General features: G+C 56.0%; 1 protein-coding gene across 2 annotated transcripts; it reads right to left on the bottom strand.

The window, feature by feature from the left end:
- Positions 1 to 3,399: 3,399 nt before the first annotated feature.
- PHF19 (PHD finger protein 19) lies at positions 3,400 to 23,477 on the bottom strand. Of its 2 annotated transcripts, XM_047829429.1 has the most exons (15): positions 23,123 to 23,477; positions 20,511 to 20,711; positions 19,941 to 20,022; positions 16,981 to 17,076; positions 16,390 to 16,490; positions 15,697 to 15,845; positions 14,006 to 14,101; positions 13,175 to 13,243; positions 12,850 to 12,970; positions 11,278 to 11,345; positions 9,602 to 9,763; positions 8,955 to 9,042; positions 8,078 to 8,163; positions 6,984 to 7,079; positions 3,400 to 5,865 (listed from the first exon to the last, which is right to left on the bottom strand). In XM_047829429.1, exons 2-15 carry the CDS (start codon positions 20,694 to 20,696, stop codon positions 5,523 to 5,525), a joined length of 1,743 nt encoding a protein of 580 aa, XP_047685385.1. In that variant the 5' UTR covers positions 20,697 to 20,711; positions 23,123 to 23,477; the 3' UTR covers positions 3,400 to 5,522. The 2 variants fall into 2 exon arrangements, with proteins under 2 accessions (XP_047685385.1, XP_047685386.1); XM_047829430.1 differs by lacking the exons at positions 16,390 to 16,490; positions 16,981 to 17,076; positions 19,941 to 20,022; positions 20,511 to 20,711; positions 23,123 to 23,477 and having other exon boundaries at positions 14,006 to 14,188; positions 15,697 to 15,830.
- Between the last annotated feature and the right edge of the window lie 760 nt (positions 23,478 to 24,237).

Here is a 24,237-nt window from a genome sequence, read left to right as displayed (position 1 = left end):
TGGGTCTTCCCAGAGGGAAGGATATGTGCAGAGCTATTGCCAGGCTCGAGTTCTGACACCTACTGTGCTTCTTGAACCTTAGTTCCTCCAAATATAAAATGGAGGCTCTCCCAGGGCCCTTTGGGAACACCTTGTAGGGACTTAAGGCCGAGGCCCTTCCAAAGCTCCAGAGGATCCTTTTTTGATAGCCAGTAGGGATTTTGGAGGGCTACCTCAGGAGAAGGACAAAGAGAATGATACTGGTGATATCCCTTTTTACAACAGATGTTTCTTTTTTTTTAATTTTTTTAAGTGTTTATTTTTGAGAGAGAGAGAGAGAGAGAGAGAGAGACAGAGCGTGACGGGGGAGGGGACAGAGGGAGAGGGAGACACAGAATCCGAAGCAGGGTCCAGGCTCTGAGCTGTCAGCACAGAGCCCGATGCGGGGCTTGAACTCCTGGACCACGAGATCATGACCTGAGCTGAAGTCGGATGCTTAACCGACTGAGCCACCCAGGTGCCCCCTACAACAGATGTTTCTGATACACAGCAAAATCTGGTGTGAAGTAAACCCTGCTGAAAACGCTTTGGGGACCCCAGACGGACTGCCTCTGTTGCTTTCAGGTTAGAGCCCAGTCTGTTGGTCTGCCTTTCAAGGCCCTTCATAACCTTGCCTCAACTCGCTTTTCCCATCTCCACTGCCCACCTCTCCTTGCCCACTGTGGCAAGTGGATGGCTCCAGTATGCTATGTGAAGTTATTCCTGCGTTCCGGACATCCCCTCCGCCTGGAGTGCCCTTTTCCACGAACACCTGGGAAATCTGGCTGCTCCTTTACAAGGCAGGCTCCCTCTGGGTTGGAAGGAATCTCTCCGGCCTGTGTTCCTATTATCCTTGTGCATTACAGCCAGCCTCCTATTTCTAGATTGTGAGCTGCTCGAGGTCAAGAGTATGTCTGAATCAATTTGATCTCTTGCACAGGGTTTGGCAAATATTTCCCAAATTGATGTTTCAAGGATTTGAATAAAGCTTTCTCTATAGCCCAGTTACTTTCTAACTTATGGAACTGGCAAAATCCAGCTGCTTTTCCTTGACCTTTCCTAAAGTGGGACTAATTCCAAAGGAGATTTTTCTATCTCTGGCCTTCATTGGGTCATTTTCGATGCTGACTGTGGACAGAAAGCTTTCTTGGTGGACTTCCTTTGCCTCAGTGTCATAGTTACCTACAGGAAATGGGAGAGAACAAAATACCAGCTCTCTGCTGGTTTTAACTCCGTGTTCTCCGCAGCCTGCAGAAGAATCCTGAGATCAGGGAGCATGACACCTAACATAAGTGGCAGAGCTAGACTCTGAACCCGTCTGATTCTAGATCTGATGCTCTTACTGCCTCTTTTAGAGGTTGGACATACCCTTTTGTAGGCCAAACGCCCAGAGAGCCTACTGTAGCCAACTCTAAAGGAAGGGTGAGTCGTTCTGAAAACATGTATACAGTAATCGGTCTGGCACTTGAAAATGTACTGCAGTGTTTACTTGTCCCCACAGATCCAGAGCCTGGTGACAGTATCTTTGTTCTGCACATCAGGGCACAGGACTAGAGGAGTTCAGTGATTCTGCAGGTCTGTGTGACTCCCAGCTTACTTACCGTAGACCACACTGCCCCCCACCCTGCCCCCTGAGTCATCCTGTGGACCTGGGATAGGACCTAGATGAGTGGCTCCATGCAGGAATTCCTTCCCAGCATTTCTCAGGAAAGGTATGTTTTTTGAATCCAGAATCCCCAGAAAAATCACTTGAGGAAATGAAAAACAATACTAAAATTATCTGTGAATACTAACGCTTAAAAGCATAAAGATGTTAACTGGTTTGAAGGAATCTATCTTTATCAAATCAAAACAGAGCAAGAAATACCAACACACGGAGTTGAGGGTGGAGGGACCCAGGGCAGGAGAGAAATGGTTACCCACCAATGAATCTTGCTTGCGATTGTTGCCATGTCCCAGGTGTGTCTGTCGAGCCCTATCTGCTGCAAACTGAGTTGTTTGTACAAATAAGTTAATACACATAATATACTTTATACAAATCCTATGAGCTTTGTTTGAAGAAATAAGCTTTGGAAGCAAAGTAAATTCTAATTTAGCAATTTTGACATGTGATTCCATGTATTCTTAACCTTGCTAGGATATTTGAATGTTATTTGAATACTAGCCAGTAATGTTCCCTGGAGGTTTCCAGTGTTTAAATATTCCCTATAGGCTACAGTTCTTTGTAGTTACTGCTAAGCTTAATATTCCTGTTAAATTTTTTTCAGATATCTATGATAATGGGGGGGGGGAATGTTTCAAGTATTTCAAGAATAACTTGTGATTTAGAGAATTTCTGAGAATTCTAATTTCTTGCTCCTAAATTCCAAAGTAAATATTTGTTGTAAATTTGTAATCAGTAACCTAGACTAGGAAGAACCAGGCACTCTCCAGCCTGGGCAGGACCATTGTTTTCAGGAGGTCTATATAGCTGTTCACTTTGGAACTTGGACTAGAACCCAGGTCTCTTGACCCCTCAGACCATTCACTTTTCATTCCATCACATTGCTGGCAGCCCAAAGAATAATCCCACCCCCTTACACCCTGGCTTCAGCTGTGGTTTTGTTCCAAGGGCAGCTAAAAGGCTGAACCAGAAACCATGGTAGAAACAAGTGGGAGCGACGGTTAATGAATTTTTTTAAGTGCAGACATGAACATTCAGGGTGATTAACAGGCTACACTTTGTCCCTGCAATTACCAAATCCATTTGAACCAATGACCTGAACCTCCCTATAGCTGATTTTTTTCTTATCCCTTCATGCCTATTTTTCTCTCTTCCAACTGTCCCAAATTTAGGCAAGTTTAAAGTAATAACCCATCACATCACACGTATATGTAGAAGGGTTTCCTCCAAACACCTGGGAGCTAAACTCGGCAGGGACTATTGCTGGCATCTGGAGGGTGAGGAAAGCAAAGGCACCTGCTTGGAGTGGCATAGGCCATAAACACCAGATTTCTCGGATTGTGTGACTGCGTGCATTAAGTAGTTTTAGAGCGGCTGTACGTTAACTATTTTAATAAGGTCAGTTTGAGGTCATTCCCCATCTTTTACTTCATGGCCCTCAGCTGTTTTTTGCCCCCATGGATCAGGTACTCACAGTAGAAAAAAAGTTCCACATCCTGTTGGTGGTAAAGGTGAGAATATTGTGGGGAGAATGTGGGAGGGAGGGGTAGGAGTGGCAGGTGGCCAGATGGAGTCCTGTCATGCCTCCTCAGTTTCCAGGAAACCAAGACCAGAAACCAGACCATTCCTCCCGGTACCCAACGGCTGATAGACGGTTCGTTCACCAGGGAGAAGATAGTTAATTTTTCAAAGGGAGCTTTTAAATTATAAGTCACACATATTAATTATAACTTTAATATAACAAATGTTATTAAAAGCAGCAATTCAAAACCATAAATCTTTTCAAAGGTGCACAGGGTTATTATAAGGTCAGTTGGCAGTAATGCAGCTATTATCTGCTATGAATGAAATGCTGGGGTGTGGAGCCAGGGTGGCCTTCCCAGGCCTTACTCTGACTTCCCAAGTGAGGAAGACACCCCCTCCCCTCTTCCGGCCCAGAGCCTCTCTGGAGCTTGAGTAGAGAAGGTACAGGTGCACTGTGGTAGGCCTTGCTCATCCAGTGCTTTCCCAGAAGCCTAGAAAGCCGAAGACAGGCAGGAAGCCACAAACTGGATGCCGGGTCCCACACCCCTGCTAGGCTGGGGGCTGGCTTCTCGGCTCCCCTTCCATCTGGCCCCAGCGGGGGGGCTTCCGTGGCAGCAGCTGTGGGGCTGAGAAGGGAGAGAACTGGGCCCAACCCCAGCTGTTCCCTGCCTGGGTCCTGCTGGGGAAGCAGAGGGGAGTGGGTGGGCCACGTGCAGGTGAGGTCCCGTGTGAAAGGCACTATAGGAGCTGAGGTTTAAGGCAAGGGGCGTCTGAACAATCTCAGGGACTCCATGATGTGCACAGCAACGGAAAAACCAGCCCCCCAGGCCTGCTGCCCCCACTGCCGCCCCTTCGTTCACCCACTTTCGCCTTGCAGCTGGCAGCCTGCAGAACTCAGCCAGGCTGGAGGCCATGGTGGCAGTTGGCAAGGCTGGTCCCCATCTGGTCCACCCCCTGCCCTAGTCAAGGCACTTCTTCCTACTTTCCAATCAAGTGGGTCAGTTTCTAATCTCTCTGGAAGCAGCAAAAATGAGGGGTCCCCTCCCCTTCTCATTTTTGGTTTCCCTCCAGATGGTATGAGTTGTAATGTCAGTTCTAAGAATTCTACTTATACCCCCGCTGACAAAGGCTTCCCTTTGGGGGGACTGAACAACACAAGCCTTTTAAAAGTCCCAACCTGTCCCAAAAAGTGATTGTCAGTCTCAGGGTGCGGCAGGGGGTGAGGAAGAGGGTGTGCACCCTCCACGCCTCCCTGTGGGGTCCTAGCTGGTTCATGGGCAGGACGAAGGGGCCGGAGCTGGACTTTCACATTTAGTTGCAGCACAGGGCCCCTGAAGAGGGCCACGGGAGAGCAGAGGGCACGAGCCAGGCTGGCACCGGAGGGAGCGGGGTGCGCGTGTGTGCGTGCGGGTGGTGTGTAGGCCGCGAGGGTGAAAGCGCACGTGTGGATGGCAGCTTCTGTGAGAGTGGGTATCGCTCGGCTGGGTGTGAGGTGGGTCTGGGGGTGGGAGGCACAGGAGACAGCCTGAGGTCTCCTTTCCTCCCCCTTCCTGTCCTGCAAGTTTTTGAGGCCAGGACCTCGGCAACGATGAGGGGGCGGGGCCAGAGAAAGGACCAACTCTGGGACCTCGGAAGCCGACACCTGCAGCGACACCTGCAGCCTGTACTAACCGAGCTCTGGTGTTGGTGCCTTGAGGCAGAGACCCAGCCTCTTGGCTCCTGGGATCCCGAGAGCCCCGGGGTCTCTGCCTCACCGGCAGAGGCAGCCTCCCACTCTCACAGCAGGGAGGGGCAGCAGAGGGGGGAGGGAAAAGCTCGGAGGGGCGTCCTCTTCACCTTCAGCCATGCTCGAAGGTTCCCTGGGCACACCGTGGTCCCTGGGACGACCGGCTGCCCGCGGGTCAGCTGTGAAGGACATCCGGTACGGGGACAGCCATGCGCGCGTGGGTGTGTAAATACCCCCCCCCCCCCCAAACGGGGTAGGAGAGAGGTAAAGGGACATAATGGGACGAAGAGAAAGACTCGGGCCTCAGGGAGAAGGGTCCTAGCGCCACGGGGACACACATTCAGTTACAGGTAAACGGTTGGAGGGAGAGTGTGAAGACACTGAGTGACAGCCAGTGGGACCTTAGACACACAGGCAAAGGGGTGGCGAGCCTGACGAGGCCCAAGAGCGGAACAGGCACGCAGAGAGGCGCCGGCCTGGGCCTGGCAGGCAGGCGGGAGGGCCTTTCGGCCACAGGCACTCGCAGCTGTCTTGCTTTCCTCCCCCGCCCGGGCCTGGAGAGAACGGGCTGCCAGCGTCCCCTGGGGCTCGTCAGTAAGGGGTGGTCCCTTCCCACTCCACCAGGTACTGGACCTTGCCCTCGGGCGTGACCCTCCTGGCCAGCACCTGGTACTTCTCCCCACAGGCTAGCCGCCCAGCCGCGCCAAAGTAGTTGGTGATGGAGGACTTCAGGTGGGACAGGGATGAGTCATCCTCACTGATGCTCTCGAAGGTGTGGCTGTCGACTCCCTCGTCCGGCCGCTCGGGGCCCAAAGCCCCCTCCGCGCTGCTGTCTGAGGGGCAGCGTCCACCCGGCTCGGCTGCCCGCCGTTTTGCCCGCAGGGGCACGTACGCTTTGGCCGCCAGCTTCCTCTTGCGGCTGCCCACTGTCCGTCTGCGTCAGGGTTGGGGGAGGAAGACGGCGGGAACGGGGTGGAACGATGCTGACCAGCCCCTCTCCCTGAGGCCCCTCCCGGGCGCCAGGCACCGGGCCGGGCCCCAGGGGGGCTGCAGCATCTCACCACCATCCTCACCACGGTCCCCACCACGGTCCCAAGGAGGCCGAACAGGAGAAGCCACCAGCAGGCGAGTGGCTGAGCCAGGCATTCAAACCCGGGTGTGTCCGGCTCTAAAAGTGCACACTCTCCACGTAGGACCTCAGCACTGCACGCACAGGTGGAGGGGCGCCACCCTGCGCCTCCCGAGTGCCGCGCGGAGGCCTCGCCTGCACCTGCACCACGGAGGCCCTTCCCTGGGGAGTCGGAGGGGGTGGGGGATGGGAGGGAGGGACTGATGGGCCTCGTACCCAGAGTCTTGGGTTGCAGACAGACAGATGTATGTGGGCGACACACACACACAGACGAAGAGACAGAGGTGGTGGGGAAACACACAGAAGAAGAGGCATGTGTTCACAGATGCTTAGAAACATAAGCCAAGCCCCGGGGAGCTTGTGAGAACCAAAGAAACGAGAGGAAATAACTACAAATCCAGAGGCAGCAAAGGAGACCGACAACTAGAGATGCTCTGATAGACGTCAAGACACAAGAGTCCTCACATGCAGTCACAGGAGCCTCCCGTGCTGCCGAGCACCAGCTACTGCCACACAGGCTGCACCCTTGGCTAGGTCCCCAGGCGCTTCTGTCCCTTCTCCCAGACCCCAGACCCTGCAGGATGCCATCTTCCCCTCCCTCAGGCTTCCAAATCAGTGGCTCTTTTCCTTAGTGACCCAGAAGACAGACACCAGATTTAGACAGCCAGGAAGCAGGGGACCCTATAGTCAGGGGTAGAGACGGGCAAAATCATGGCAGGTAGAGCCCTAGAACCGAAACTGCTCGGCAACAAGTGTCACATAACCTGCAGCTGATGGAAGAGCCACCTGAAGGCCCACATCAGAACCAGATGGTCCCGGGCCCCGAGCTTGACACCCCAGCACACAGAGTGGGCCACACGGCACCAGGGGGAGGCGAGGCGGCGGGGGGACGACGGACAGGGTCCATCCTGCGGGAAGCTCACCTGGAGTCATAGGAGAGGCTGGTGGAAGCCGAACCGGAGGTGCTGGCGGCATCCGTGGAGTCCACGTCGGAGAAGAAGGTCTGGCCCGAGCTGGCGCTGCGAGGGGGGAGAGGGTGAGCCTGCCGTCGGCCCTCGGCATCCCTTGGGACCCTCCAGTCGGCCCTGAGCGTCGCCCCCTTCCCCCGGCCCAGCGAAGGCCCGCCTTCCCTCCACGGCGCTTCCCACCACCGTGCCTGCAGGGGCTGCTCCTTGGCCTGTCCATCTCCTACGCAGCGGCCTCCAGAGCCCGAGGAGCCTCGGGATGCTAGAGGAAGCCTCCCTCCACACCCGCCCCCGTGGCGAGAGGTCCACTAAGGAGCCTGGCCACCGCCACCTGGGTGCTATATAGACCCAAAGGGCTTTCATTTCCAGCACCCGTTCGAGCCTCCTAACAACCACGCGGAAACAGGTGGGAGGTGCAGAGAGGCTGGAGGACCCTGACACCGCAGTCGGTAATTGGTACGTAGGGGCTGCAGCCCAGGCCTGACTGAAGCCCTTCCTCTCCTTCAGGAAGCACCAGCTGGCCTTTGACACTTCCAGAAACAGAACAGTGGGCTGTGTGTCCCCTCCCCGTGGGTGTACTGAGCATGAGGAGCTGTGGGGATACACAGACAGGAGCACCCGACACAGCCTGGGGAGGGCCAGGGAAGGCTCCCTGGAGGAATGGGAATGCAGGGTGGCCAAAGCAATTCTGGTATATGGTGTGAGGGCAGAGAGAAGCAGGACAGGGGCTGGACAGGTAGGGAGGGCCCAGGCGAGGCGGCCTTTGACCCTGCTCTGGGGAGCTGTCCCTAGGAGCCCCGCACACCTACAGCAGGAGGATGTCGTGCTGAAAGTTCTATCGTGGGAAGACCCGTCAGGCAGCCTAGTCAGTAGGCCTCATGCAGCGTGGACCCTTTTAACTAGAATGACCCAAGGGACCTTCCACTCCCTCAAAAGGCTCTCTCGTTTGCCCCTTCCAGAGCCTTCCTTCATTGCCAGGGAATGGAGGTCTCACTGCTTGCCTCTACCCCACGCTCCAGAACAGCCCTCTCTGCCGGGTCCCTCGTTGGTACCTTTTCAAACTCTGAATTTCGTCCAGCGAGAAGTCAAATATGCTGGCCAGGTGGTGGTTGGTGCTCCAGGCTGAGGTAAAGTCACTCTGTGGACACAGGAAGGAGCAGGAGGATGGGTCAGTGAGCATCAGACCCGCCCCCCACAGCACCCTCTCTCTGCTGAGGGCCACACGGGGTTTCTGAGGGCTGGGCCTCCCGAAGGTTAGACTCGTCACTCGCTCTTTATTCTGTCTGACCAGGGAGCCACATCAGACCGGTTCTAGCCCTGTCCCTAGCTGAGCACATGGCCTTCCCAACTCTGGGCCGCAGTTACCTGAACCGCAAAAGGTGGCCAGCGACACCTGCCATGCTTCCCTGGTAGAGGTGTTGGGAAGCACAGAAGAATGAGATGTTGGCTGTAAAAGCAACTTGCTCGCTGTCAGGTGACAGGGAGGTGTGAGCATCGCTAGTATTCGTCCTCCAGGGAGGGCTGCAGCAAGGATGCGGGGCCAAGGAAAGACTGCTCCGGAGCCCTGGGTCTAGGCTGGGCTCTGCCACTGGCTGAGGTGTGACCTCAGGAAAGTCACTGTCCCTCCCTGGCACTCAGTGTCCCCACTGGACTGTGGAGGTGAGGATATTACCTACCCTGCCCCGCCCCCTTTGGCTTCTCAGGAGAGTTTGGGGAGAGAAAGCAGTCGTGGGAGAGTGTAGGGAGAGAAAGCGGTGGTCTCAAAGTGCCTGGTTTTTGCTTGTTTTGCTGCAGAAGGAACTGGCTTCTCCTTTAAGGGATGTGGGAGAGTCCCTGGGGCCTGGGGTGCTTAGTTTCCTGCATAGGAATCCCTAATTAACGTGCTGACCCTGTGTGTGAACGTGGAGAGCAAGAAAACAAGAAACTAACACTGGGAATAGCATCTTCCAGCAAAAACTTTGATCTTTTTCTTCTATAAACTCGCCTTTTCTGCTGCTGGAATTCATGAGGCAACAAACTGTGGAGACAGAAAGGGGAGAGGGTGGCTGGGTCAGAGCCTGAAGGCCCGGAGGAAGGAGAGGCAGGGCTGGGGTCACAGCAGGGCGGGTAGGGACAGGCGCTCCTTCACAGGGCTGTCTGGGGAGGGCACATCCTCCAGGCAGCAGGTGTAGGAGCGTGCGGAGGGGGGTGTGGTGGGCAGAAAAGAGGGAAGGATGTTCTGCCCTGGGCGCCCAGGATGAGGGGCTCAGCTTGGCCAGGAGAGCTAGGGACCCCGTACACACTCTCGCTTCCTCTTCCCTCTCTGCCTCAGCTCTAACCCGGCAAGACGGGGCTTCACGATCTGCCTTTCCCTCCAAGCAAGGCAATAGGGGCCGCGGTGGAAGAAATCCCAGATGGGGGATCAAGTCCAGCCGCTGACTGGCCCTCTCAGGGTGCCTCCAGCTGGGCCTAACCAGGTGGAGTTCTTCCCTGCTCGCTTGGATGTCACTGTGGTCTCTGGGCCCACCGCACAGCACATAGGCTGGGGCTGGAGCCGGGAGCAGCGGAGACCCCGAGCTCGGTCCCCAGGCACTGACCCAGGCTTGCTCTTTCCTCTCTTACGCAGCTCAGAGGAGGCCACGCTCTCAGTGGGCACCAGGCCCTTGTCGGGCAGCAGCTTCCCTGGCGGGTTGGGCGGGACCCGGATGCGCAGGCGGAAGATGCATTTCTTCTTCTTGATCTCCTTGCCACAGAGGAACCTGGGGGGAGGGGGTGGACAGGGGGAAGAGAAAGCTCTGGAGTCTGTCGGTCCATCCTCCTGGGGAGGAGAGTCAAGCATTAAAATTACTCTCTGTCTCCCTGGACCCAGAACTGAAATCCAGAGTTGCTCATGGAGATGCTGATTCCTCAAGTCCTGTGGGACCAGGGGTCCCAGGTCGTGGCTGGGGATGTGGCTGGTGGTCCCCCCATCCTTCCTCTTGCATGTCTGTGGTTCCTGCTGCTCCTCCTCTCCCTCAGCCAGCCCCAAGGTCACCTTCTATCGGAAGTTCCAGCTTTCAGTGGAACTGCTATGGCCAAGACACTGGATCCTGCACCATTCTGTTCTCTGGTCTCCCCAGGGAGACTGGAAACACCTCCAGGTACTTCCCTCATCCTTCCAACACTAGCCGAGCTGCCATGAGGTGAAGAGGTGACTCAGACAGTCCTCCCCCTCAAGAGACTATCTACGGGGAGGGCAGGAAGTCCCACTACTCAAGAATAGTGAGAAGGCAGAAGGAAAATAGAGTGGCTAATTCTGTCTAGCGATGTCTGGAGAGGTTTCACAGAAGCAGGGACCATGTCCTATTCCTCCCTGTGTCCTCAGCATCCACAAAGGGCTGACGCAGAGTAGCAGTTCAATAAACAGTTGTTCCTGGGGGCGGCTGGGGGGCTCAGTCGGTTAAGGGTCCAACTCTTGGTTTCGGCTCAGGTTGTCATCTCACGGTTCATGAGTTCGAGCCCTGAGTAGGGCTCTGTGCTGAGTGTGGAGGCTGCTTGGGGTTCTCTCTCTCCCTCTTTCTCTGCCCCTCCTTCTCTCCCTCTCTCCCTCTCTCGAAAACAAATAAACGTTTAAAAAACATAAAGTTGTTCACGGAACAAATGAGTGAAATGGATGGAAGAGCATCCTAGTCAAACAGAGGGATCTGAGCAAAAGCACTGAGTGGGAGAGCAGTGCATTCAGAATGGCTGACACCCAGAATAAAGCAAAGAATCAGTGGCAGAAGGAGTGGGCAGAGTCTCCTCATAAGAGGCCTTGAATGCCGTGCTCAGGAGCCTGGGCATTCTGTGCAGGAGTAGCAAGGGATGTGCCAGATGTAGGTTCTGAGGAGTCAGAAGTCTGGAGGGGAAAACATGGTGCTGGGGACAAGCTAGGAGGCGGTGGCCCACCCAAGAGATGATGAATGGAACCTTTGGTGCCTGGCCCAGAACCACAGACGGCCAGAGCAGGATGGGCCCTCAGAGATCAGGGGTGTACCCCCTGTGGAGCCGAGCCCAGGGCCAAAATGCATCAGGTCACTGGAGTGCTCAGGGGAGGCATCACAAAGGAGGTGGAGTGCTCCCTGGATCTTGAAGAATGGGTGGGACTCATCTAGTCAAAGAGAAGGGGCAGGACACCCAGGCTGGAGCACAGGCTGAGCAAAGACCACGAGGCCAGAAGATGCTTTACACCCAATCCCACCTGTTGGGGGGGAGGGGGGAGGGCCCATGCACGCGCTCCCTTCCCTGCACGCACCGGCTTTTGTAACTGTTGAGCGCATTGAGGAGATGCGGTCCTCGGTCCGTCACGGGGGTGCTGGTGAGCTGAGGGAGAGCAGCCAGCAGGATAGTCAGACCCAGGCACATGGGGGCCCCTGTCCCCTCCCTGCAATCTCCGGGTGAGGACCCTGACTTCCTCCAGGATTCCAAATCTTTTCACCTCTCTGAGCTCACTTCTCCCTCTGGAAATGGGGAGAGTAACTCCTGTCCTAGATGTATCAGGAGCTTTAAAAATGCCCATGCCCTTGACCCAGTAATGCCACGCCATGGGATCTATCACAGAGATCTAACGTGAAACACAAAGCTTTAAGTACAAAAGTGGTCACTGCAGCGTCGTTCCTAATGACGGCCAAATATGAAACGTGGGCAAGAAACTACCTGCCCAACAGGAAGGAAAGCACTAAGTAAACCATGCTAGAAACCAAGGAAACCATTAAAAATGTTGCTGAAAACTCTTTCTGGAATATGGAAACGTATTTATGATATAATATGAATTGAAAAAAAAAAGATGATTTAAAAGTTTACTTACTGTATAACCTAAGCCAAGGAAAAAGGAAAAACAGACACAGAAGAAAGGATGGAATACATTAGTAGCAGTTGTTTCTGTGTGGTGTGATGGGTAGGTGACGTTTTAAAGTCTACTTCCTTATGCTTTTTGGCATTTAACAATTTTTCTATCAGGAACATGTATGTTCTTTTTATATATCAGAAAAAAAGTTATTAAAAATACCAGCTCTATCTGTCTTTTAAGGCTTTACAACACGTATGGCTTTTATAAATTATCAAACACCATAAATGAAGATGTTGTTATATGAAAAGCTTTTGCAAAGCATAAAGGGTTGTCCTTTTTAAAAAAATTGTTTTTGGTAAATTCCTGTCTCATCAAAGAAAGATTTCTGGCAGTCAGTAGAGAATATGCCCCACTCTGGATTGGTAGAGAGGACTCTTAAGGCTGCTGTTAGGGAGAAGCGGGCATGGCCCCACCATGAGAGAGGTTGGGATGCCCTGGCTCCAATCCTGGCTCAGCCCCAAAGCTGTGCTGGCCACCTCTGACCTCCTGAAAGTCTGTGGTTTGTTACTTTACTGCCCAGCTCCCAGGCTCGCAGGCTCCCGCTGACCACTTCTGCTATTCAGAGTAAGATCAGCAGAGGGCAGGCCCACTTCACTTTCCACTACAGCCAGGTAATCTGGAGCAGGTCCAACATCTCTGTAGGGAGCCCTGTTGCAGCCAGATCCACCCCCGGCCCCCTGCTGCTGAGTCAGGGTGGCCCCAATCCGCCCGCTGCCAAAACCCGGGTCAAGGAAGCCCCTCGCAGGGCAAGGGCTCAGAGGCTTGGACCAGGGGATGTGGCAGCTGCAAGGCTCTAGGTCTTTCTCCCAGCCAATAGCCCTTGCGGGCAGGTGGTGCTGCCGAAGGGTGAGTCCTCAAGAGACCCCGACACCAGTCCTGCACTGTGTGACCCTGGGCAAACCTCTCACCTCTCTGGACCTCGGTAAGCCCACTGTGCAATGGACTCTGGCCGTTCTGCCTTCCCGTGGCCCTGCATACCTTGCCAAGCTGCAGGAGCTCCCAGTGGTGGTTGACAAAGGCCAGAATCTCCTCAAAGTCAAAGTACTTCTTCTTGCTCTGCACCCCCAGGTTGTAGAGGGCCAGGTGAACCACATCCACCCTGGGCAAGGGGGCGAGTAGGTGGGGCTGGGGTGAGGCGGCAGCCTGCCCAGCCCGGGCTGGAGCCTCCAGGGCCCAGGCTGAAGGGCAGGGGCAAGGCTGGGACCTGGTGGCTGGACATGGAATTGTTCCCGGAGGGAGGTGGGAGCGGAGCAGCTGGGAGGGGACAGGGGTGGGCCTGGCCGAGCGAGCCCCCCCGTCTCACCATCGCAGGGGCAGCCGCTCGATGTACTCCGGGCCCTGGTTACACACGGAGCAGAAGAACAGGTAGAACCTGGAGGAAGGTGGAGAGAGGCCTGTGGTGGCAGGGGCTGACACCCCACCCTAGCCTAGCCCTCGCCCACCCTTGCTCTCCACCGGCCTTCCCACAGTGAGTGCTGTCCTCGTTCCAACGACTAGTGGTCCCTGCAGGAGGCAGCGGCTAGGACGGGGCAGGACACAGACCACACAATACTTCCCGACCTTCCCCTATGCCAAACTCTTCCCCAAACGCCGTTATCCCAGAGTGTGGCTGAGTTCAGAGCCAGCTGAGCTAGGCTGGGCTGTAGTGGGCACCCTCTTCCCCTCTGAGACACACACACACACACCCACGTGCACACACACGCAATCACAACCCTGACACACCAACCAAGACACGCAATATCTGGTGTGACACACAGAAGCCTTCTGTTAGCTTAGCCCCGTTCATTAGAAGCCAGATCAATCATCCAGCTCCCAGTGGCTCCTCTAGTAGCCTGGGTAGGGGTGAGGCGGGGCCTCCTGCATCCCTCTCCCTCGGCCCAGACTCAGGAAGGGACTGGGGCTTAGGGGAGGTGGGGCTTTGTCTAAGGTCCCTGACAAGTCAATGGCAACTGGGGCTGTGGTCCGGCACAGCCCTCTACTGAGAAGGCCTCCCTCACCCTGAGCTGCCTCCCATAGACAGGTGCCCACCTCACAGACCCCCACCTGCGTAGGGCCTGGCAGGCAGTCTGAAAGAGCCACCGCCATCACTGTCCCCTGTCCCCTCAAGGCTGAAGTGGATCAGATTAGTACCTACCGGTCTCCGAACATCATGGGCTCATTGAGGCACTGGGTGCAGGCCTCGTGGAACCACTGCCTGCACCGGTAACACTGCAGCATCCGCAGGTACCATCTGGAGAGCCAGAGGAGCCAGGGTCAGCCAGGCCCACACTGCTAGCCAGGCATCAGCCTCCGCAACCTCTCCCAACACAAACTTGCACTCCACCGGGGGAAAAGGAAGAGAACTCACAGTTACCGAGCACTTAGGCTGGGCCAGGGGGAGGTCCAGGGAGCAGGCATATGCTACATTGTTTGATCTCACCCTCTGGTAAAAGATGGGCCACTGCCCTAATTTTATAGACTCAGAGCTTAAATGGCTTGCTCAAGGTCACTCAGGAAGCAAATGGTGGATGGTGATTCAAACCCTGGCCTCCCTAACTTCAAAGCCTGCCCTCCTCATGACACAGCTGGAGCCCCCATCTATGGACTGGGCCCCACACACAGCTTCTCAAAAACTACCGCAATGGGAAGGTCTGCCCTAGAGACTTGGCAGGAATATAATGGCTCCTGTAAGCTCCATGGGCAGCACCATGTCTGGTTTTTCTCACCCAGTACTGTATCTACCCTGTCATGGCCATTCAACAACTATGCACTAAATATGAACAAAGAGCAAAGTGGTATTTCCTCACTGACAACCGATGCTTCATTCATAACTTGTCAGGTGCGGTCCATGGACCGTGAACATCAGAATCACCTGGGGTCCAGGTTAAAATATGAGGATTCCTTGGCCTACTCCAGACCTACTCAATCTTTTGCGGGGGCGGGGAGGGGGGGGGGCGGGCGGGCGGGAGATGCACTGAGAACCACTGCCTGAATTCTGTTAAGGTCTCTATAAGCATTTCTTCCTCTGTTATCCCACAGACCTCCCCACACCCAGGGAAGTTGATGGGGCCAAGGTAATTAATCCCTTGGCCTGCTAGGCTGGATAAGCCTAGCTAGGCCTGCTACCCTGCTAGGCTGGATAAGCCCAGCCTCCAGATACCTACTGGTTGTCAACAGAGCTTGGGTCTAAGATTCAGGACTTTAGGGCATCCCATACGGATATGTCCTGAGGGCAGAGACCCCATCTGTCACTTCTGTGGTTCCTGCCACAAGGTCTGGTGCAGTCAGGCCAAGAGAGCAGGCTCAGTCCCCCATGGCTACATGGAGGCCCAGGCTGGCAAGGAAGAATCAATCAAAGACTCCTGTCCTATAGTCAGGGCAAGAATCCGTCCACAGCATCCCTGAGGTATGATCCCCTACCCCTGCTTGCACACTTCCAGGCCAAAGTACTTTAATGCCTCACCAGCAGCCTGTTTCATTGGCTCGGACAAGATCAAGGTTTACCTTCAATTCCATGCGCCAGCAGTAACAGCTAACATTTATTAAGTGCCTTCCAAGTAACAGGCACTGCATGAGCCTTTATGTGAATTAATCTAATCGCACCCTGTCCACCACACCGTATAGCGGGAAAACTGCGATGAGGACTGCACTCAGGGGCTGCACACAGCCCCAAGGGGCTGGGAGGATCTGGACACTTGGGGCTAGGCTCTTAGCCGCGCTTCCACACTTCCTTCCCTTCCTGGAGCCACACAGCCTGAGCTCCAGCCTCGCTCCCTCGGGCCCCGCCCCTCCGCGGAGCCCCCGCCCACCTCCCCGCCCCCGGAGGCCCCGCCCCCGCGGCCTTACTCTCCGGGCCCGCCGCAGTAGCAGTAGCACTGCTGCTGGTTGGTGCGGTGGGGCGAGTCCCACTCGAGCTCCTCCGGCTGGTAGGACAGCACCATCTTCACGGCCTGCAGCGTCCTGGCGATGGCGCCCTTCTTCAGCGCGCCGCCTTTCTGCGGGGAGATGAGGGTCCGGCTCAGCGGCGGGGTCCCGGTGGGGGGTGGGGGGCGCGGCCACACAGGTCTGCGTGCGGCCAGCACGGGGGAAACGCTGACTCGGGGACCCGCAATTATTCCAACGTTGTCAGAAACGCAAGAAGCTTTTTCTTATCGACCCCAAATCTATGCTCTCTCCATCCCAGAAAGATCTCTATTAACAACAGTATTAGTAGTCGCACGCTGCAAGAAAGGTGACAATAATAACCAATAGGTACTGAGGGTGGCTGCTTACATGGATTTTGTCTTTTGATAGTAGAGCACCATTTATTGGGGGCCACCTACCCCTGGCACCAACCCATATCCATTTTACCATTGAGGAAACAGGCTCGGGGAGGCTAAGGAACCCGGCCAAGGACGTAACGCTCCCTGGTCAGTGGCAGGAGGGCTGTCTGCCTCCAAAGTGCAGGCTCTGTGACCTGCCGACAGGTGGGAGCCCAGGGAGTCCAGGCTCCCAGACTGGCGTGGGGAAAGGCAGGGGCTGCAAGCGGGGAGGGCTCACCCGCACAGCCAGGGCGAAGATGCAGCGTCGGCAGAACCAAGGTGTGAGCAGGGGCCGGTCGGCACTGCCTGCTATAGGGATGTGGCACTGCTGGTGGTAACCTGAGGAAGAGAGGGGGCTGCTGAGCGCCCACAGGGAAGCACTGACCCCAAGCCAGGCAGCCCAAAGGCCACAGGGCTGGGGAGGGTGGCAGCAGCTAGGAGGAGCCGGGTGCCTGCCAGCTGCCAGGGCACTGGCAGGCGATGCTCACCAAGGCAGCCAAGTTGGCGTCCAAGCAGGCAACTAAAAGACAGCCTGGGCCCCAGTAGGGGAGGCACGACAACCTGGCTTAAGCCTTTGTGCCCCATCTCTCCACCCTCCTCTCTACTGGGTTAGGGGGAGCTCCAAACCGCATACCTTGTCTCACTTTCCTGGAGCCCCAGCTCCCCCCAGGGGTCACTTCCCTGGGCCCTCATTCTCATGGACTGGCCCCCTGTCACTCTGGAGCTCCAAGAGAAACGGGAAGCCGGCTAAGATCCCAGTAGCGAGGCATATGCCATTTGGGGCCGGGGCGGGTGGGGGCCTCCCATGTGCCCTGCTCACCACACTCACCCAAGCCACACTTCCCACAGATGAGGATCTCATTCAGCGGCCCTGAGGTCTTCCCCAGGCAGATGTTGCACTTGGGCTCCTCCCCTGGAACGCCAGCTGAAAGGGAGAGAGGGAGGCCCTCGGGGTCAGGTTCTGCTCACTCGCAGGACTTAGAAGAGTTTAAAAAAATCACCCTCCAGTTCCTGAGCCTCTACTGGACGTGGCGCTGGGCCCCATGGGCCAACTCACTGAATCTCAACTACTCTGAGGTACCTATTATCATTAGCCCATTCTAAAGGTGGGGAAATTGAGGCTCTGAGAAGTCCCAGAAGTTAAGTAGGAGATGTTGGATTCAAACCCATGGCTCTTTAACGTCAACTCCTTTGTTCTTTCTGACCATATCACGCTGCCTCTCCTGCCTAATTTAGCTTGTTTGTTAAACAAAATTCTATGTTAATAATAATAGAATGTTCTAATGAAACTCCATGTTCTTACCAATAATGAAGAACTCATAGCCAGTCTTGCTTTGCCTATATTCCCACCCACTTTCTCCTCCCGTATTATTCTGAATCACTTCCCAGATACCTAATCATTTTCTGAAAATATTTCAGTATGTATCTCTGAAAGATTAGGATGTTCTTTTAAAAAACAAAAACAGGGGCGCCTGGGTGGCTCGGTCGGTTAAGCGTCCGACTTCGGCTCAGGTCATGATCTCACGGTCCGTGAGTTCGAGCCCCGCGTCAGGCTCTGTGCTGACAGCTCAGAGCCTGGAGCCTGTTTCAGATTCTGTGTCTCCCTCTCTCTCTGCCCCTCCCCTGTTCATGCTCTGTCTCTCTCTGTCTCAAAAATAAATAAACATTAAAAAAAATTAAAAAAAAAAACAAAAACAAACAAAAAAAACAAAAACATAACTACAGTGCCTTTATTGCACCTAAAAATTAAAAACGGTTTCTTACTATCACCAACAAATTCGGTGACTATTCACATTTCCAACTGTCTCTTATATAAAAATATAATAAGTTCAAGTATGTTCAACTGCTTTTTTTATTAACCTTTTTTTTTTTTAACATTTATTTATTTTTGAGCGACAGAGCACAAGCAGGGGAGGGGCGGAGAGAGAGGGAGACCCAGAATCTGAAGCTGCACAGAACTGTCAGCACAGAGCCCGAAGCGGGGCTCGAACCCACAAACTGTGAGATCGTGACCCGAGCTGAAGTCGGATGCTTAACTGACTGACCACCCAGGTGCCCCACAAATGTGTTCAACTGCTTCTCATCTACAAGTTCTTTCTCATCTCTTTTTTTCTCTGCTTTTTTTTTGGGGGGGGGAGGGGTGGTTATTGTTGAAGAATAAGTGTAGTTATGTGTGAAAGGTTTGCGTGAATAAATTAATACATTTTGAAACATGTTTCTGTCTGGTTCCCCCAGCCAACTAAAAGTTTTGTTAAGGGCAGAAATGGTAGCTGCTCCTCACGATATCCCCAGGACCTCATAAAGTGTGTGGCACATAACACATGGTCAAGACATGTTTGTTGAACATGAACACGCAGTCTCTTGCCTCTTATCCCACAATACGCCCCCAGGCAGGGGCTGCACTAAGCCGGCACTGGCTTCAGGAAGTAAAGCCACTGATATAAACCAATAAAGCAACAAGCTTAAGTAATCGATAACTACGGCTTGCTCAGCCTTGTGCTCTCATCTTGGGCACAGCAAGGACAGGGCCCCATCCTGCCGGTGAGGCACAGTCGTCTGGAGGGGGAGACAAGCTGTTCCCCAGGGGCGGTGGCACACGTGTGGTCCCTGGCACATGCTGGACCTTCTACTCAATGTCTGCTGAGGGGTCTTTCTCACCTGTTGGCTCTCTGGGTCTTCAATAAGAGGGTAACTTGGGAGAAGAGCTCCTCATTGCTTTGGATCTCTGTATTATAAATTGAGGGTGAGGGGAGCTTGGAGAACCTCCAAGTCTACATTAGCCACAACATCTTAGAGAAAAGGGCAGTTTGGAATCTCTACAAACTGGCTGGGTTCTGCGGCCTCTACTTGGCAGGCTCCTTGAGATCATTTCTTACAGTAACAAATTCTTTAGAGACTGCCTCCCTGTAACTCCGGAGCACTGGGCTAAGAGTTTTACGTGGAGTCTCACTTAACCACCCTGGGAGTCCAGTATTTTCATCATCTCCTTATTGTTCAGATGAAGAAACAGGCTCAGAGAGGTGTCGTCACTTGCCCAACGACACACAGCTAGCCAGCAGCAGAGCGAAACCTTGGTCCGAGGTCTACTGAGCCTCCACTTGGAGCTCCACGTTAGAAATATGAGAGTGCCGTGACTGCTTAGCGAGGTCTGTCGTGTCCGTGGGAAGGGACAGCGGTGGCAAGACAGGAAGATGTCAGCTCTCCGAGTGCAGGGGTGGCACCCAGCCCAGCTCCCTTTTGCCCCCGAAGCTGGTCCAGCCCCGCGTAGGCATGATCATCTTCACCCTGCCCGGTCCGTCTCTGCTCTCCTGGCTTTCCACCGAGGCTAGAGCTGCCTCCGCTCGGTTTCCTCACACGGGGGTACGGCACACGGTGCTCACGTCTAGAGGTGCCCGTCTGGATTGCCTGGACCCCTCCCCGTTCCTAGCCCCAGACTGACCCACAGCTTCGTGCAGCAGGGGGTGAAGCACAGCAAGAAAGCAGACACGGGCCCGAGACCCATCCCAGTTCTCCCGGCACCTTCCCGAACCACCTTCTCCACCTTCCTGCCTCCCTTGTGACAGGGGAGACATGGGAGTAATCAAGGGCATGACAGATGTCAGAAGCCCTTTTCCGTGTAAAAACACAACCGGCCACCTTACCGTCTTCTCAGGTGGGCTTGGTGGGGAGTGGGGAGACAAGGCCAGGTGCCAGGAGTGCAAGAGAGAAGGACAGGAGGACAAAACGGAAGTGGAGGAGGAGAGAGGGCCAGGGACGGGGCAGGGGGCCCAAGCTCTTAGGAGTACTCACCATGCTGTATGTCCTTCCACAGGACCCAGTATTTGGAATTATCTTCAAAAGTCACCAGGCAGCTCTGCTTAGAACTACTGACCTGGGGCACGGAGAGGGAGGGGTAACGTGAGAAAGTGGCTGGGGAAAAGCCACTGGGACGTGGTCTTCCTCTCCCATTTCTGCCCCTGCAGGACAGAGAGATTACACCCACTCCTCGCGCTCCAGAAAGCAGAGCTGGGCTGGAAGGGGAAGGAGGACAGCAGTTCCTGGTAGTGCGCGCCCAGTCCCTGGAGCCACACAGTCAGGGGCCAGGGGACCACAACTTGGTGGAAATGCTGAGGACAGCACAGGCCAGGTGGTCATCTGAGATCCTCTCCAACCTGCCTTTGTTTTGTTCTGTAGGATCGCAGGGCTCTTTTCTAAAGACCTGGTTGGATGATGTTGGCCCTAAGGACGGCACCTGCAAGAGCAGACTCTGGCTCCTTCCATGTTCATCTTTGGAGGATGAGGGGGATGAAGGGAGGCCTAGGCCAGAGGATGAGCAGAGAGGCTGAGCCTCGGAACTGGGGCCCGGGAGGAAAGGTTTACCCTCTTGATCTTCCCGAGGTAATACAGTCCATCCGTCCAGCGGCACAGCACATACTGGCCCTCCGTCAGCTTGGACATCAGGTCTTTGAAGTTGTTCTTGGCTTTTGCCAGAGCCCCCTTGTTGGGGAGGTGGCTGGTGGCACCATAGGAGTCCCGAGCGCCTGGGTCCAGAGCGCGATTCTCCATCAGCTTCCCCTGACACTGGAAGAGAAAGAGAACAGGGTTTTTACTCCTCTCTCCCCTGCTCCAGAAGTCCATCCGGGGAAGGAAGGAGACTACCACTTACGAAACCCGGGCTATGTGCCAGGCACTTCTATTATCTCACTGGAGCCTCATGACAACCCTGCGAGGGAGACATTATTACTCCCACTATACACAGAAACTGAGGCTTGGCAAGGGAAAGTGGCCAGTGGGGCAGAGGCAGAGCCGAGATTCATAACCAGGTGGGCTGATTCTAAACCCCACCTCTCTTTCCCACCCATACCATGCTGCTTTCTAAAGACAACGAACACCTCAACCATCCACAGAGTGGTCTCTGCACCCAGGGGGCCTGAATCCCAGGCTTAGGACCCTGAAGCTCTCTCCCTTAAGCAAACGGGCTATCTGAGTGGAGGGTCTTCTCCAGGGGAGCAGCGGAAAGTTTTCACTCTCCCCCCTCTCTGCCCCCGCCCTGAGATCTGGCCCAAGGAAAGTCACCTAGGAAGGAAAATTCCTAGCTGGCCTGTGACCCGGTATAGACTGGCCACCTGTGTCTTTTGTAATCCCCCTTTCTGTTCTCAATTATGAGGTGATTTAATGAAAACCAATACTGGGACATTTAAACTCCCTATGCTTCTACTCAGATGCAAATGTGCTCCACACAGTGAAGTCATTGCTGGTCACTCTCTGCACACCTGTCTCTCTCACCATCCTACGACATGTGCCACTGCCCCAGTGCGCTCTTCTTTCTGCTAATGGTACCACTGATGGTCCCCAGAACCCGAGCATCTTTAGACTTCTCCAACCGTGAATTGCCACAGTCGGCCAACTTCAAGCCTAGTGAATTCTGGCATCTGGCCCCTCTCTTCCAAGCCCATTTTGGTTCAGGCCTCTTTTGCTTGGGCCATTCATTCATTCATTCATTCGGTAACTGGTTCGGAAGGCTCACTTATGCTGGGTACTAGGAAGGGGAATGAGACACCAGTGCCCAGTGCAGGTCACTCCCTGCTTTCCTGTCTCCTACCAGACTCTTCCCCAGGGCCCCCAATTCCCTTTCTTAGGCTCCCTTCCAGAAACCTTCTGTGGCTCCCCCATGTCTTCTGCTGGCATTGAAAGCCTTCCCCAAGGCCCCTTCCTCCCCTCTCTGGGCTCACCTGGCTCAGTGCCCTTCCACACACTCCCTGCTGAGTCAAAACACAGCCTTGCACCTCCTACTCTGGTCCCCTCCCCCCCCCCCCGCCATGGCACCGGCACCTGGTGTTACAATTATTTATAGACAGGGAGAGAATTCTGTGTGTTTTTCTGTGTGAGTGCATGTGCACTCCCGTGAGATTGGGCTTGATGATGTCTGCAGCAGTATGTCAGTGTGTATATGAAATGAAATACATGCGTGCGCATGTCAGGGGCCATGGGGCAGGCAGGGCACTGCAGGGGTCTTGGCCCCCCAGACGATAGTGTGGCCACGTTCTCCTCCACCCCACACACCCATTCTGCCCTTTTCTGGACGGCAGGCCATTCTGCCCTTTTCTGGACAGCAGGGCAGCGCAGGCATTGGGCAGGGTCAGCGCTCTGAATCCCTGCCTTCTCCCTGCCACCTGGCTCCCAGGCGCTGCGAAGTCCCCGCCCGCCGGGCCTGGGCCCAGGGCCGCGGCAGGTTCACAAACTGACACTTCCTCCCCCCTCGCGCCGTTGGGAGCCGGCCCGGTCGCCGCGCCCCCACTGGCCGGGCGGGGGCCCCCGGGTGGCGGCCCCCTCCCCGCGCCTCCATCCTCCCGGGGCGGGCCCCCGCGGGCTGTGATTGGCTGATTCAAACCCATCTGCAAAGAAATGCCTGTTTGCGGGTTCCCGTCGGCGTCCAGTTCAAATCCGCGGCACCCGGAGCGCGGGGCCGGGCGGGGGCAGGAAGCGAGGATGATTCATGCGCCGGGGCCTCTCCCAGGGCAGCCGTTGGCTTTTTAAAAAAGGGTGTTCAGGAGGGGGAAAAAAAAAAAAAACCTTGCAGAGGTACCCCCTTCGGGTTCAAGCGCTCCTCTCTTCAGTCGCTCCGACGCCAAGCCTCCCCCGTCCCAGTCCTGCTGCAGCCTGACTTCGGACGTGAGCAAAATCCCAAATGCCCCCGTCGGTCTCCACCCCGCCCCACCCCCCGCCCCGAACGGGAAAAGTCAAGATTTGGGGCTAGGGAGCAGCGACCTGTCACCCACGCCCCCCTAAGGCTCGGGGACTCGGGCGGGGCTCCCCGGCCCCGCGGACGCCGCTCGCCCGCGTCCCAGCCCCAGGCGCGCGGCTCCCCGGGACCCCAACCCCCCCACCCCGACCCCCGGAGGCGCTCGGCCCGCCGCAGTCCGGGGAGATTTCGAGAAGAGGGATGTGTGCCGGGAGCGAAGCGTGTGGCGGGGAGTCCCCGCTGAGCTTACCGCGAGCCTGCGTGTCGGCCGGTCCCACTTGGAGTCTGGCCACCAGGCGCATCGGCGGCGGAGGCGGCTGCGCGCGGCCCGCGGCTGCCCGGCCGAGTGTCCGCCCGTGGGGCCGGGGTCGGGGTCTCGGCGGGGGCGGGGCGGGGCGGGGGCGCCGCGGGGAAAAGGGGGGGGAGGCGGGGGAGGGAGGGGCCGGGGCGCTCAGGAAGGGGCCCCCCGGGCGCGGGGCGCCATCTTTTTCGCGTTTTCCCGCGAATTATTGACGTCCCGCTTATGTAATTAGCGGGGGCCGCGCCGGCCTCGCCATTGGAGCCCGCGGCCGCGGGGCCCCGCAGCGCCTCCCGCCCGCGCCCGCCCCCGCCCCCGCGCGCCCCCGGCCCCCGCGCGCGCATCCCCGCCGCCCCGCGCGCCGGGCGCAGGCCCGCGGCGCGACAGCACGGGGACGCGGAGCCCGCCGCGACCGGGCCACGCCGCGGGCACACGCGGAAGCACCGCCCCGCGCCGCTGGAGGAAACACACTACGCAGCGCGCGGGGCGCAGACCTCCCGCTGGCCCAGACGCGCGGCGGGGAGGTGCGGACGCGCACTGGCTGCAGGCGGGGGCGCAGGCCCCGGGGCGGCCGGACGGGATTCACACACGTAAACACGCAGCAGCCGGCGCTCGCCGCGTGGACAGTCGGGCCGGAGACCAGCACAAGCATAACGTAGATCCACAGCGCACGCAGCACAGACCCAAGTTCCCGACACACGGTACACACGGCACACAATAGAGACACAGACTGGACACAGATACAAGGAGGGACACAGATACAAGGAGAGACACAGAGTGTGCTCGGCACGGACACACAACGGAACATGCACGTAAGGTAGACAAACAACAGGCCCACGACACCAGACGCATGGCACACGAACACAACGCACAGGAACGAAACACAAAGATAGAATCGCGAATACATACCAGGCACACAAACACAAAGTCTAAATAAATGGCACACCGTGAAAGACAACACACAGGGTCATAGGAATAGCTGACTGAGGCACTGGACATGACTCCAGTCACCTAGAGTCCTTGCCCTGGGGAGGGGGGGGTGCAGACTTGTCCGTATCCAGACTCAC

Source organism: Prionailurus viverrinus, chromosome D4 (genome assembly GCF_022837055.1).
Source record: "Prionailurus viverrinus isolate Anna chromosome D4, UM_Priviv_1.0, whole genome shotgun sequence".
Taxonomy (NCBI): Eukaryota; Metazoa; Chordata; class Mammalia; order Carnivora; family Felidae; genus Prionailurus; species Prionailurus viverrinus.
The sequence above is the reverse complement of the archived record's forward strand: the minus strand, read 5'-3'. Positions and strand labels throughout refer to the sequence as shown.